The sequence below is a fragment of the Cervus elaphus genome, chromosome 23 (assembly GCF_910594005.1).
Source record: "Cervus elaphus chromosome 23, mCerEla1.1, whole genome shotgun sequence".
Lineage (NCBI taxonomy): Eukaryota > Metazoa > Chordata > Mammalia > Artiodactyla > Cervidae > Cervus > Cervus elaphus.
In genome coordinates, this window is record NC_057837.1 from 37,191,106 (window position 1) to 37,204,669 (window position 13,564).

General features: G+C 44.7%; 1 protein-coding gene and 1 pseudogene across 1 annotated transcript in view; one reads left to right on the forward strand and one right to left on the reverse strand.

Annotated features, from left to right (window-relative positions):
• Nucleotides 1-394, reverse strand: part of RAB18 (RAB18, member RAS oncogene family) — a 28,083-nt gene extending 27,689 nt beyond the window's left edge. Inside the window, exon 1 of the mRNA XM_043883490.1 lies at nt 194-394. Within this exon, the coding sequence (XP_043739425.1) occupies nt 194-342 (149 nt within the window). The 5' untranslated portion in view covers nt 343-394. The remainder of the gene's footprint in view (nt 1-193) is intronic.
• Nucleotides 395-3,330: 2,936 nt separating this feature from the next.
• The window catches only part of LOC122681069, a 180,498-nt pseudogene continuing 170,264 nt past the window's right edge, over nt 3,331-13,564 (forward strand).

Sequence of the window (13,564 nt, forward strand, 5' to 3'; positions counted from 1 at the left end):
CTCTTCTCCCGGTGCGACAGGAAGGGACGCGATCCGGGGAACCAGGCCGGGCAGAGGCCGCGGGGCCGCGAGCCGAGTTCGCCCCGGCCAGGCCCGCCGCCGTTTACCGTTCCCGCCGAGGCCCCAGGAAACAAGCCTCAACCGAGGAGGAAAGAGCCCGACACCGCCATCACGGCTCGCAGACCCGTCTCACCTGGACTTGCCCACGCCGCTCTCGCCGATGATGAGGATCTTCAGGGTGGTTAGCACGTCCTCGTCCATCCTGACCCTGCTCCGCACCGCGAGCAGCTGGCCGCCCCTTCCGCTTCTCAGCCCTTCCCCCCGGGGCGAGCTGCCGCGCATGCGCCCCGCCCCGCCGGGGGCCACCTTCCTTTCACACCGGGTGTTTAGCTTTTGCAGGGGCCCGGGACGCACCAGTTCCGCCTGGAGGTAGAGCTCTGCGACTGCGTAAAACCCGGAGGCCCGGGCGTCCTTCCGGGGAGGGACCGTCTTCCCTTGCGCAAGCGCAGAGGAAGAGAGCCCGGATTCGGGTTCACACTAATTCTAAGTATTTCTCCTGCCTCACGTTAACGTAACCGTCTTGTCATGGTGCTTGGAAGAGGTGTGAGTTAGGGGCGTATAGTGTTCTTTTATTTCGGTAGCTGCTCAGAACAGCTGCATTGCAGTGGGAAGTCTTGTGCGTGAAGGCATGATTATCTTAATTTTAGTTCCCAACCGCCGTGTATGCTGTGTGCTTAGTCGCTCAGTCGTGTGCGACTCTTTGCGACCCCATGGACTGTAGCCCGCCAGGATCCTCTGTCCGTGGGGATTCTCCAGGCAAGAATACTGGAGTGGGTTGCCATGGCCTCCTCCAGGGGATCTTCCCCACCCAGGGATCGAACCCAGCTCTCCCGCATTGCAGGCGGATTTTTTTTTTTTTTTTTTACCGTCTAAACCATCAGGGAAGCCCAAGAATACTGGAGTGGATAGCCTATCCCTTCTCCAGAGAATTCTTCCGACCCAGGAATCTAACCGAGGTCTCCTGCATTGCAGCCGGAGTCTTCACAGCCTGAGCCACCAAGGAAGCTCATAGTCATAGGGAGCATTTTTAAGACTTGAAGTTTGGGATGACCTATGAGCAAGCCTAGTTTGGAGGAAGGGATGGTAATTATGAAACGACTTAGAAGTGTGACGGGAGGGCGCCCTAAATCTGTGCTGTCTGCAAACGTTCCCACAGCAGCAGCAGGTTCAGAAGGGGCCAGGTCAGCAAGGGGAAAAAAATTGTCAAATTTAGACCATTGCCACTTCTGCCTCTTTTTCTGTTCCTGTCAGCATCAGGGAAGAGAAGACTTAGAAATGCTGCTTGCAGAATTCACATGCTCTGAACAGGTGGCGACATGAGCACTGTGAGTCATGGCTTGTCCAGGGCTGCTCCTGCCCGAGTGTGAGAGGCCTTTGTGGCTGCGGTTCAGGTGCTACTGGTGAGAAAGAGTCCTACAGCATTCCTCTCCCTAAACTGCACTGGCCCCTGGCTAAGCAGAGGTTCCGAACAACACCCTACCTTCCGGGTATCTCCTACCTCCATTGTGCACGGGAACTTTGGTTTGCAGTGACGGAGGAGATTGTTCCTTTGTTAGTTGTATTGATAAGGTCCTGGGGACTTGGGGGCTTCCTTGGTGGCTCAGTTGTGGAAGAATCTGCCTGCAGTGCAGAAGACTTGGGTTCGATCCCTGAGTTGGGAAGAACCCCTGGAGAGGGGAACAGCAACCCACTCCAGTATTCTGGCCTGGAGAATTCCATGGACAGAGGATCCTGGTGCCCTTCAGTCCATGGAGTCGCAAAGAGTTGGACATGACTGATCAACTAACACTTGGGGACTTGGGAGAGATGGGTGAGAGGGAGAGTCTGAGGAGTGGGTAGCTGGCTTGCTCCTTTGGCCCCTTGGGTGAAATTTCAGCCCTTAGGACGAGAGCGGTCAGGATCAAGAGCTGGAGGAGTCAGATGAGGCTTTGTTGTTTGATGTAAACAGTGCTGTTTCAAGGCCCACAGGACAGCATAGCTGAGACTGGGAAAATGGTCTTGTGTTTTAATTCTACATTTGACCCTTGTTCTTGTTCAGTCAGTCATGTCTGACTCTTTGCAACTCTGTGGACTGCAACATGCCAGGCTTCCCTGTCCTTCTTCATCTCCCGCAGTTTGCTCAAACTCATGTCCATTGAATAGTCGATGATGCTATCTAAGATCTCATTCTTACTTGACCCTATATCTGTTACAACACACACAATATCACTTCCTACCCAGGAATTCATTCTTCGACAAAAGATGTGCTCATGTGCACTCTTGGACTTCACCCATGTTGCCACCATAGCCCACCACCCAGAAGCAGCTGGGCTGATAAGACTGGAAAGGCCTAATGCAGGCTCCATTGTAGTGTCAGCAGGGTGACGATATCCTGTGAGGTTGGGGTGCTATCCTACAGAATGCAGCCTACCAATGATGCTTCTGCTTTCCTAACAGACTCATAGTCCACGGGGAGCATCTGACTTCTCAGGTCTGGGTTACCTGTTCCTCCTATGTGGCCCCCACCATGGCCCTGCTCTCTCTGGGCTCTGGTAAGCACTATTTCCTGCCTCTTCCCCTTCAGGTCTAGAGTGGGGAAGACTTCCTACTCTGTTTATCTCTGAGTTTACCCTTTGCTGGTTGCCCTCCCTTGACAACAATGCTGTGAATAGCCCCCTTCATGATAGTGTCTTGAAGACATCTGAACTGGATTATTTCTTGCTGGGACCCTGACTGATACAGCCCGTCTCTTTACATCTTCACTGTGAACTGAACACCTAATATTAATCCCACTTTACAGTTAAAGAGACAGAGCGTCACAGGATTGAAGTGGTTTCCCTGGGTCAGAAGGCTGGGGGCTGAGAACGGAATGCAGCTGTCCTAATAGGCGCCATTACTCCTATTAGCATCGTCGCCGTGCACACTTTGGCTGAACTGGAAGAGTTTATTTCACCCATTCTTAGTGATAGGAAGGGGAGTCCTAACTCCTCTGGTTATTTTCTAGTTTCAATTTTTAACCATTAACAAGCCAGAAAGGAAGAGAATTTGACTTTGGAGAATACTGATTCAATGGATATGAGTTCTAGGCTATCCAGATTATGGTCATTTTTACCACTGACTAGAGCTTCTTAGATATTTCATGTTGATAATATTTTCCATTCAAAATGCTGTGTGAGCTGTCTGATATTTAAACATGGGGCAGAATAGATGGACCACGATTCAAGGCAGACCATAGATTTTCCTGAAGTCATACTAAATGAATAGTTAAAATTCATACTGAATAATGAGACGATGACCGTGGTGCCCATGGCTAATAACTCAGATTACGAAAAGCCAGCTAAAGATAAGCTGGCAAAGTATTTCAACAGAGAATATAGTATTAGAGGTGAGTTTGTTTTTTTTAATGTAAACTTAATTGTGACTTTTTAATCAATGTAATATGAGAATCTAAAATAGAGATAAACTGGTATGGATATACCTGGACGCAAAATGACAGAGTGGCCAAACTCTTGTCCTGTGAAGATACTTGAATTCTAGTCCTGGCTTTGCTACATATTGACTCTGTAACTACTGACCAGTCACTTAGTCTTTCTGACATGTTTCCTCATGTAAAAGTAAAGACTTGGGAAGGTGACATAATAAGAAATACATGCTTGGTCTCCACCCACAGTTCCTGACACAGAGCTCTTAAACCGCTTGTAACTTCCTGAGTGATGAGACCAATACGAGCCTCTTACAGAGAGTCACCCAACCCTATGGGGTTTCCTAGGCAATAGGCACATCTTTTGTTCTAATGAGGCAATACTCTGCGGGCTCCTGGATGGCTTCAGGTTGGGACTGGTCACTAGAAAGAGTATTTATAGTTTCCGATTAAAAGATTCTCAATATCAAGCCCAGAGGTTAATCAATAAAAGGACAGTGCACATAAACGCTGTATTAGAAGAGGAGGGTTACAGCACAACCAAAGAAATAAATGAGAAAGTGAAGGACAAAGGCATTGACAGGCCCCATGAATGGATGGGAGGGAGCAGGACACTGAAATGGTGACAACCAGAGTAGATCAGAGAACTGGCATAGGTGAGGAAAAGGGACAGGTTAAGGAAGAATCTTCACTAACACTAAGGAATTGTTTCCAGGGTCTTAAAATGACTTACTGCCACAAGACTGTGCTTTTCAGAACTTACAAGTAGCTTACAGTAAACTCTCTTAGGTCCCTTCCAACTCAGCATTTTACTAATCTTGGTAACTGAGTTGAAGAGCAAAACTTAACAAGCACCTACACCTTGAAGAATCCATTGATTGTGTTAGGAATGTGTAAGCTGGAGTACAGGCTAAAGTGAAAGAAAGTGGAAAGTTGCTCAGTTGTGTCCAACTTTTATAGTCCATGGAATTCTCCAGAATACTGGAGTGGGTAGCCTTTCCCTTCCCCAGGGGATCTTCCCAACCCAGCGATTGAACCCAGATCTCCTGCATCACAGGCGGATTCTTTATGAACTGAGTTAGCAGGGAAGCCCGTAGGGAGTAAAAGCTAAGCTGCTGTAATAAAGAGACCTCAGAATACAGTAGTTCACATAAGAAAGACGTTCATTTCTTTCCTGCTTAATAATTCAAAGAGACCTGGGTAATAGGGGTGTAGGGGCAGATGGCTATATTCCAGATAGTGAGTCAGACCCAAGCTGTAGGGTTGATTGACCAATCTCAAGTTATGGTTTCCAATTCTGGATCCATTTCTGTTGCTATTGCTTCCCATCCAGGGAGAAGGGGAAGAAATGAAGTCCAGAGAAGGAACTTATCTTTAACTGAGTAGTGCCAGAGTTGACATATTTACTTCATAGCTCTTTGACCTGAGGTCTTCCCCAAGCCATATGCTGTGTGTGTCATATATGCTCAGCTGTGTCCAACTCTGTGACTCTATGAAATGTAGCCCACAGGCTCCTCCTCTGTCCATGGGATTCTCTAGGCATGAATACTGGAGTGGGTTGCCATTTCCTACTCCACGGGATCTTCCCAACCCAGGGATCGAACCTGGGTCTCCTGCATCTCCTGCACCAACAGGTGGATTCTTTACCACTGCACCACCTGGGAACTATTTACTTTTCAGAGTCCTCAAATAGCTGCTCCAAATATATGTTCCAGGTTTTACAACTTCATTCAGTGTCAGGAAGCATTTAACAGGAGGCTTCCTGTGTGCTGTTTTGGATCTGTCAGGAATCCTCTGGTCCTTATTAATTCCTGAATATTCATGAATATTCAGGAATTAAGAGGAGAGGCACGCCTTTCCCGGGACTAAGGAATCCAGGCTTTTCTCATTACGGTGATAAGTACCCTCTTCCTTTTTATGAACCATACGGTAAAAAGTGATTGTTTGCAACTCTCTTTGATAGGAATTGCCTTATGTTTTGTAAGTCTGGAATTTTAATCTTTATCTTTGCTGAGAATAACTACCTTGTAAGACAGTATATGTGCCCACACCATGTTGATTAAAACACCTTTGCTCCATCGGAGCTTTGGTCCCTGTGTCTTTCTCTCTCTCTCTTACTTTCTTATCGTTGACTCCATACCACCAGGTTTCGGTCCATTAAAGGACCAGCAATTCAGTGGGAGGGAAAGGGTAGAATACACTTATTCCCTCTTACCTGAAACTGGATCCCTTGACCTTTGGATCCCTTGACCTTTGGAGCCTTTGGAATTTCTGGCTCTCTATTGTATTCACAGGACTAGCACTATTGAGTAAGAGGAGGGCCACTCCTGTCAAAAGCTCAAACTTCTCTTTCATGAATCTATTTAAAACATATTGATTAAAAAAAATATTGATTGAGTTTATAATATACAATTCACATCTTTGATACACATGGGGAACATTGTCAAAACTCGTCTCATGAGAATAAAACTTCTCAGTCCAGAAGGAGCATCCATTTAGGCTGCCAGCCCAGCACATCAAAATCTCTTGCCCTTTGCTCTCACTTGAGCGTGCTTTTGTTAGGTGTAGCTACGGTTCCAGTACACCAGAGTCATTGACACACACAGAACACAGCAGGACTAGGCCCTAACCTGACTCTCTTTGACCCAGAGGTCCTGAGGGCTCAGGCCTTCCCTACTGTCAATGCTAGGGTATTAGTGTCTTCTGGCTCTCTAGCCAGCTGGCTGGACCTGCTTCCCGCTTCATCCCTGCCAGCCCCATTTCCAGGGGACTGGGTCTTGTTGTTCTTTCTCTCTAGTTCTGAGATAATTCTGAGAACAACCTGACTCTCTATCTGTACTCCCACTGTCCTCGTGCTAAAGCAAGCCTGTATCCTTGTCCTTTAGATCAGGTTCTCCTTGTTGATAAACTGGACTGAATATGTTCCCTTTTGTTAGTTTTGGTCTTTTATTGCTATAAAAATTCTCCCACCTTCTATTTATGATACTTTTTATATCTGCTTAATGCACTGACTAGCATTTCAGAAAAAAAAATTAAATGATAATAACGTGGGTCATTTTTTCTAGTTCCTAATTTTGATAGGGGGCTTTTCTGGTGGCTCAGTGGTAAAGAATCCGCCTGCCAGTGCAGGAGACTCAGGTTCAACCCCTGGGTCAGAAAGATCCCCTGGAGAAGTAATTGGCAATGCACTCCAGTAGTCTTGCTTGAGAAATTACATGGACAGAGGAGCGTGGCAGCCTACAGTCCATGTGGTCACAAATAGCTGGACACAACTTTGCAACTAAACAGCAACAGTTTTAGTAGGACCATCTATAGAGTTTTACCTACTGTTTATTATTCATCATAGCTTATCAATGTGATGTAATAATGGATTTTGTCATATTATTCTATGCCATGGTAAATGTTGACTGGTTTTGGTAAATTATTCCTCTATATATTTCTGTTCAATTATATTTTCTGGCACATATAAATATATCCCTAAGTGAGACTGATTTATCTTTTCCTGTGAGTCAGTCTCACTTAGAGGTGAAGGAGCACAACAAATTGTCCTAAGATAATCATAGATATATTAATAGCACAATACAGGCAATTCTTGATGGCAGGTTTATCATGGTAGACACATGCTGTTTCTTACTACCCCTAAACTATTTCCCCTTCTTGTTAGCGCTCTCCTAATTTCCTCCAGAAAGTTGTTGTTTAGTTGCATAAGTCATGTCTGTTTCTTTTGCAAGCCCATGGACTATAACCTGCCAGGATCCTCTGTCCATGAGATTTTCCAGGCCAAGAATACTGGAGTGGGCTTCCATTTCCTTCTCCAGGAGATCTTTACAATCCAGGGATTGAACCTACGTTTCCTGCATTGGCAGGTGGATTCTTTACCACTGAGCCATCAGGGAAGCCCAAACTCTAATGAAGTGCCTCCCTTAATGTCATTTGGGAAAAACTGACCTCCATATCACCAGTTCTAGGAAGAGGCACACAACCAAATCTGAGCTAATCAGCTCACTCCCCTAGTCAAAGTGTGTTAGTTCATGGCTGGACATTTTTCAATGGGATGAAATTCTAGGACTCTTACTGAAATTTTCAGAAGAGAAAAATCCATTTTACAAGAGATGCTGAAAGGTTAGGACATGGGGATGCAGCTACTGGGAGCTTGAATAAGGAATAAGGAATTTGAATAAAAAATAGAACTCGGAAGAGGAAAGCAGAACCAAGATATGGAAACAAAAAGCTCCTGATCAAGCTGACTGAGCCAATTACTCACAGATCTTTCTGTTACTTAAGCCAGTGAAAGTCGCTCAGTGGTGTCTATGTCTGACCCTTTATGACCGCATGGACTATACAGTCTGTGGCAGAATACTAGAGAAGGTAGCCTTTCCCTTCTCCAGGGAATCTTCCCAACCCAGGGATCCAACCCAGGTCTCTGGCATTGCAGGTGGACTCTTTACCATCTGAGCCACCAGGGAAGCCCAGGAATACTGGAGTGGGTAGCCTTTCCCTTTTCCAGTGGATCTTCCCGACCCAGGAATCGGCCAAGGGTTGATTGCAGGCGGATTCTTTACCAACTGAGCTGTCAGGGAAGCCATGTAAGCCAGTAGTTCCTCCTTTTAAAGAAAATCATGAAATACTTTAAAATATAGATATGAGTAGAGAATTGTATGATGAAAGCCAGCTTAATCAAATCTGTTAAACACCTATACTTTAGATGTCTTAAAAATAAAGGATTAAAGACAGATTTGAGACACTCTGATCCCACTTCTCAGCCCAGAGACAGTTTCTGTCATAAATTCAGGCTTCATCATGCCCATACATGACATTATATTTTTTTTTACTACCTATCTATCCTTAAGCTTCTTTTTTAAATGTATTTTTTAACTTTATAATTTTATCAAATTGTATAGACCGTTCTTCATTTTGACCCTGTCAAGTTATATTTATGTTCAGTGTTATGTTTTGGAGATTTAACTACGTGGTGAGATGAGCTGTAGTTCACTTCCAGTACTGTAGTCATCGTTCTCGCTCTGGTGTTTCTGGTATTTTGCTAATGTGTCTTTTTTCTCTCAAGTCAGGGTGAGTTTGAGTTTCCCTTACTTGTCAACCAGAAAGTCCTTAATTGATCCATTCAGGAAACAAGTGGCTCTCTTTTGTCTCTGATTTTACTGTCAACAAGTAGCAGTCACTCACCAGCTTCATTTTGGTAGTGGCCAGTGGTGATGGGAGGGGGAGAGTGAAGTGAGGAGACTGGGCTTGCTGAAGGTGGCTGGCTGGAAAGAGCTCATCCCAGAAGTTCAGCTCAGGGAGTCCAGAGAGAGGTGTGAGCACTGACAGGGTCATGGAGGCCATCACTCGCAGAAAACAATCAGTCCTTGTTTTGTTTGATGTCATCATGTGCCTGCTTTCTCTGGAGGCTTTCTCTACCATAGGACGTGTTGGGTCCAGAAGATGTTCTTGGAACTGTATCCTGCCTCCACCACTTGAGTGATGCAGTAACTGAAGGATGGGCAGTGGTGGGAAAGCATCTCAGAGGTGACTTGTCACCTGGCCTGGGGCTCATATACAGATAAGAACTTAGCCCCAAATATCTCTGACCCCTGTTATATCTTTCTTCACAAGTTTCAAAGAAAGGAATTGGAAATCCCACCTTTTCTTTCTGTTCTTGTCTCTACATACTGCTTTTCTTTTTCCTTTCATTTCAGTTGCTCTTCATGTTCCTTTTAACCTAATATTTTCCTCTGTTGAAGGCTAGGAGAATACACTGAGTGATCTGCTCAGAATGATCAAAGAGATGTTTTTGCTGGAAGTAAATGTATACCACTTGATAAATTTATCTTTAAGCCCCAGCGTCGAAACTGGGCCCAAGGCAAACAAGTTCATCCTCCCATAGTAAAACCCCTAGGGAGTCACCAACATTGGGGGCAGTCCTGCCTGATGGAACTTGCTGAAATACTACTACTGGTATATTGTTAACATGATTCTGTCTAGGCAGACCTTAGTTGTGAACTGAATGGGACCAGATAGAGGCACATGTTGGCGCTGCAGAAGACAGAGCACCCCCGGGCAGCATCCTGCTGAGTAGACCTTCATCATGGGGATCCCAGGTGGCCTGACCATTCCCGTCCAATGCTCAATGGAAGAAAATTGGGAGATAATGGAGGTATTTTGCCAATTTCTGATAACTTAAGTATTAAATCCTTGCTTAAAAAAAAAAAATGCCCTACCCTATGTTTGAAAGGTGGCTAGGGAATCAAGTTTAGTCTGCATGTTTGGTCACCCTCAGAACATTAGTGTGGTTTCTGAGATGCCTAAAACTGAAATGGAAGAGAGCTCCAACTTCTCCAGTAGAGAAGCTGCAATGCTTTTCAACCCTCCAGAAACCTGGAACTTTTAAACTATCGATGCTGGATCCTATCCCTCAAGAGATGCTGATGTCATTGGTTTGGGGCGGCCATGATTTTTGTTTTGGGGGTTGGGAAAAGTGAAAGTCACTCAGTTGTGTCCAACTCTTTGTGATCCCATGGACTATACAGCCCATGGAATTCTCCAGGCCAGAATACTGGAATGGGTAGCCTTTCCCTTCTTCAGGGCATCTTCTCAACCCAGGAATCGAACCCAGGTCTCCTGCATTGCAAGCAGATTCTTTACCAGCTGGGCCACAAAGGAAGTTGGGGGAGGGTAGTAATTCTTCAGATAATTCTCACAGGCTTCCAAGGATGAGATTCACCTGGGGGAGAGAATTCTACAAGTTCAGGGTCTCATGTGCATTGAGACAGTGTAAAGTGGTGGTGTTGGTGATTCCGGGAGCAACATGGTATTAGTGTGAGCTCTGCTGGAAGAGCTGTAATTACTTATCAGAAGAGATAACACTCATAGAACTCAAAGACACTGGGGAGTTCTTGAGTGACTAGGAGAGAACCCCACTGGGGAAGACTGAGGCTCTAGGAGACCCCAGGAAGAGGACCTAGGAAGTCTTTCTGTCCTCTTGAACCCCTAACCACAGTATTAACACTGTGGTTAATACAGTGTTAATGTAGCGACATGAGTCACTACATGCTCAGTAACTTGTGTACAAATAATGTGAACCATTGTGCTTCATATGGTAAAACTTCTGATCAAATGCAACACAGCAATAAAACCCAGTTACTCACTGCAGTGTTCTTGGTTAGAAAGCACATGCTGGCATATACAAACCTGTCATTTAGAAAAATTGGTAGAGTGAACAAAGAGGTTCTGGAAAGCTTGTGATGTTCTGCTTCTTGTTCTAGATGTTGATTACACAAGTGTGTTCAGCTTATAAAAATTAATTGGGATGCATATATATAAAGTGTACACTGTTTTCAGTTTGTATTTTATACTTCAAAAGGAAGTATTAAAAAAAAAATTAAAACCAGCTAACCACTGCTTCCGTTCATTAGGTCCATGGGGGTGGCTAGACAATTCTTATCGATGGGAAAACAAATGTCTGTGTTGAACTCTTCCACTCACAGAGCTTGGGAGGAGGAATATGGGGGTGGTCTGGGGACACAGGACACGTAGAGAGTGCAAGGACTGCCAGTCCTTCAGAGCTACACAGGGTGAGCTCCTGAGGAGACGGGTTTCCATTTGTCAGAGTGACAGATGCATCTCTGAATATGCAGAAAAGTGAAAAAGTGAAAGTATTAGTCACTCAATCTTGTAAGTCTTTGCAACCCCTATGGACTGTAGCCCGCCAGTCTTCTCTGTCCCTGGGACTCTCCAGGCAAGAATACTGGGGTAGGTAGCCATCCCCTTCTCCAGGGGATCTTCCCGACCCAGAGATCGAACATGGATATCCTGCACTGCAGGCGGATTCTTTACCATCTGAGCCACCAGGAAGATGGACCCCAACCTGAGGAGGGAGTGAAAAGCTAATTGCTCTGCAAATGAAGGAAATCTAATTTAGGAGAGAGCCAACGGTGAAAGGATCTGGAGAATGGGAGAATAAGAGGGGATACCCAAGGGACAGGACTGATTAACCTGTGTGATAGAAGATTGAAGCCTGGGGAAAGGATGACCAGAAGAATGGGATGAACTCTGAGATGCAGCAGCCAAAGAAATTTTGAGAAAAGAGGCATCTAGTATTTAATACTCAATTGTTCATGTGGCTACAATGAAAACCCCTTCCATTGTTGCAAATCCCCAGGAACATCTGCTACCCTAGTTACACTTGCCCTCTAGTGTTACAAATCAGCCAGATGGAAGGGTAATGTAACTCACTGATCCAGGGGGAGTGTGGGATGATTTGGTTAACTGGCCTTCTTAGGACACTGAATTGAATTTTATTTTAATGATGCTACATACCTGCAACTTGGTGATTTGAGGCCAGACTCTTATGCTGTAGAAATGTGACATCACCATAAAAAAATGAAGTGGGCCCTTAAGGTGACAGTTAATTCTAACACATGGATTATAACTGCTATTTTCACCCTCAAGTACAAGAGATCAGTGCCTCACTGGCAGCTGTTATGTAGGGTAAGTAAAGGTTGAAGTCAAGATGCTAAGTTAGAGTTCTAGGGAAAGATTAACATCTGTAAGCTTGTTTCCTCATCTACAAATGTAGGGAAATAACTCTCCTGTAGAAATTATCCAAGATCTAAGTAAAAGAATGTATTTGAAGCAATGGAGAATTGCACATGTATTTGTAGCAAAATGTATTTGTAGCAAATGGCACATAGTAAATACCCAATAAACATTACCTCCTTTCCTTCTTTCACCTCATAATATTGTATATAGAAGTATTTTTTACAAGTATTTTTTAACTTGTAAAGTCATAAAGGTGGCTCAGACAGTAAAAAATCTGCCTGCCCTGCAAAAGACCTGGGTTTGATCCCTGGGTCAGGAAGATCCCCTGAAGGAGGAAATGGCTACCCATTCCAGTATTCTTGCCTGGAGAATTTCATGGACAGAGGAGCCTGGTGGGCTGCAGTCCATGGGGTTACAAAGAGTCAGACATGACTGAGCGAATACAGAGAGAGAAAGTCATAAACATTGTTGGTTAAATTAGTGAGAACTAACATTTGCTGATTATTTGTAAAGTATATTACTTTAGGAGAGAAAACTTCCAGAAGTAGAAACAGTATTTTTATGCAGTAAGTGAAATGAATGGTCCAGTGGTTTTCTACCAGGATTGATTTTGCTTTCCAGTGGACTTTGCAATGTCTGGAGGCATTTCTGGTTGTCAGGAGTAGGAGATGCTTTTGGCATCTAGTGAGCAGAGACTAGGGATGCTGCTGAACATCCTACAATACACAGGACACAGTCCTACAGCAAAGAATTATTCAGCTCAAAATGTGGACAGCACCAGTGTTGAGAAATCTTGTTTTGACAGTAAGGCAGGTTAGCCTGGTTAGTCTTGATTTCAACTTTGTTGATGCCCAAGTACCTATTAACATTCCTGATCCTTAATGTATTCCTTCCTAGGCCTGTGAACTCTCATAATGAATGGGAAAATTCCTTTCTAAATTGACCCCTATAATTATATATTTAGGCATATAAATTCTTCACCTGTAATAGCAGTACAAAGCTTGTGTTCTGCCCAGAAAAGTCTAGAAAACGCTGCCAGTAGACACCCTTCCACGACCCACTAGAGGATCTATTTTATTTTGTAATGTGTCACCATTTCATAGGCCTGAACAGTGCTGCCTATCTCAGACAATACTCAGTAGACCAAATTCCACCATCCCCTACTCATTTCATGATTCAACTATGAGGATGGAGCTCTTTCTGGTAGAGAAGGTGATGGCTTCTCTACCAGGGTGAAAAACCGTCCTTGATAACAAAAACCCCAGGTCTTCATTTTAGAGATCAGAATGAGAGGACTCCAAGCTAGGAAAAAAAAATTCTTCAGAAACATGTCTACTATTAAAGAGTAATTGTCAGGAACGTTCTTTCTGGTTGTGGCTCTAACAGAGTACAGCTGGTAACTGGTGGTGACTAAGCCATTCAGTAGTGTAGCGTTAGTTGCTCAGTCATGTCCGACTCTCTGTGACCCCCACGGACTGTAACCTGCCAGGCTCCTCTGTCCGTGGTATTCTCCAGGCAAGAATAATGGAGTGGGTTGCCATTTCCTTCTCCAGAGGATCTTCTCAA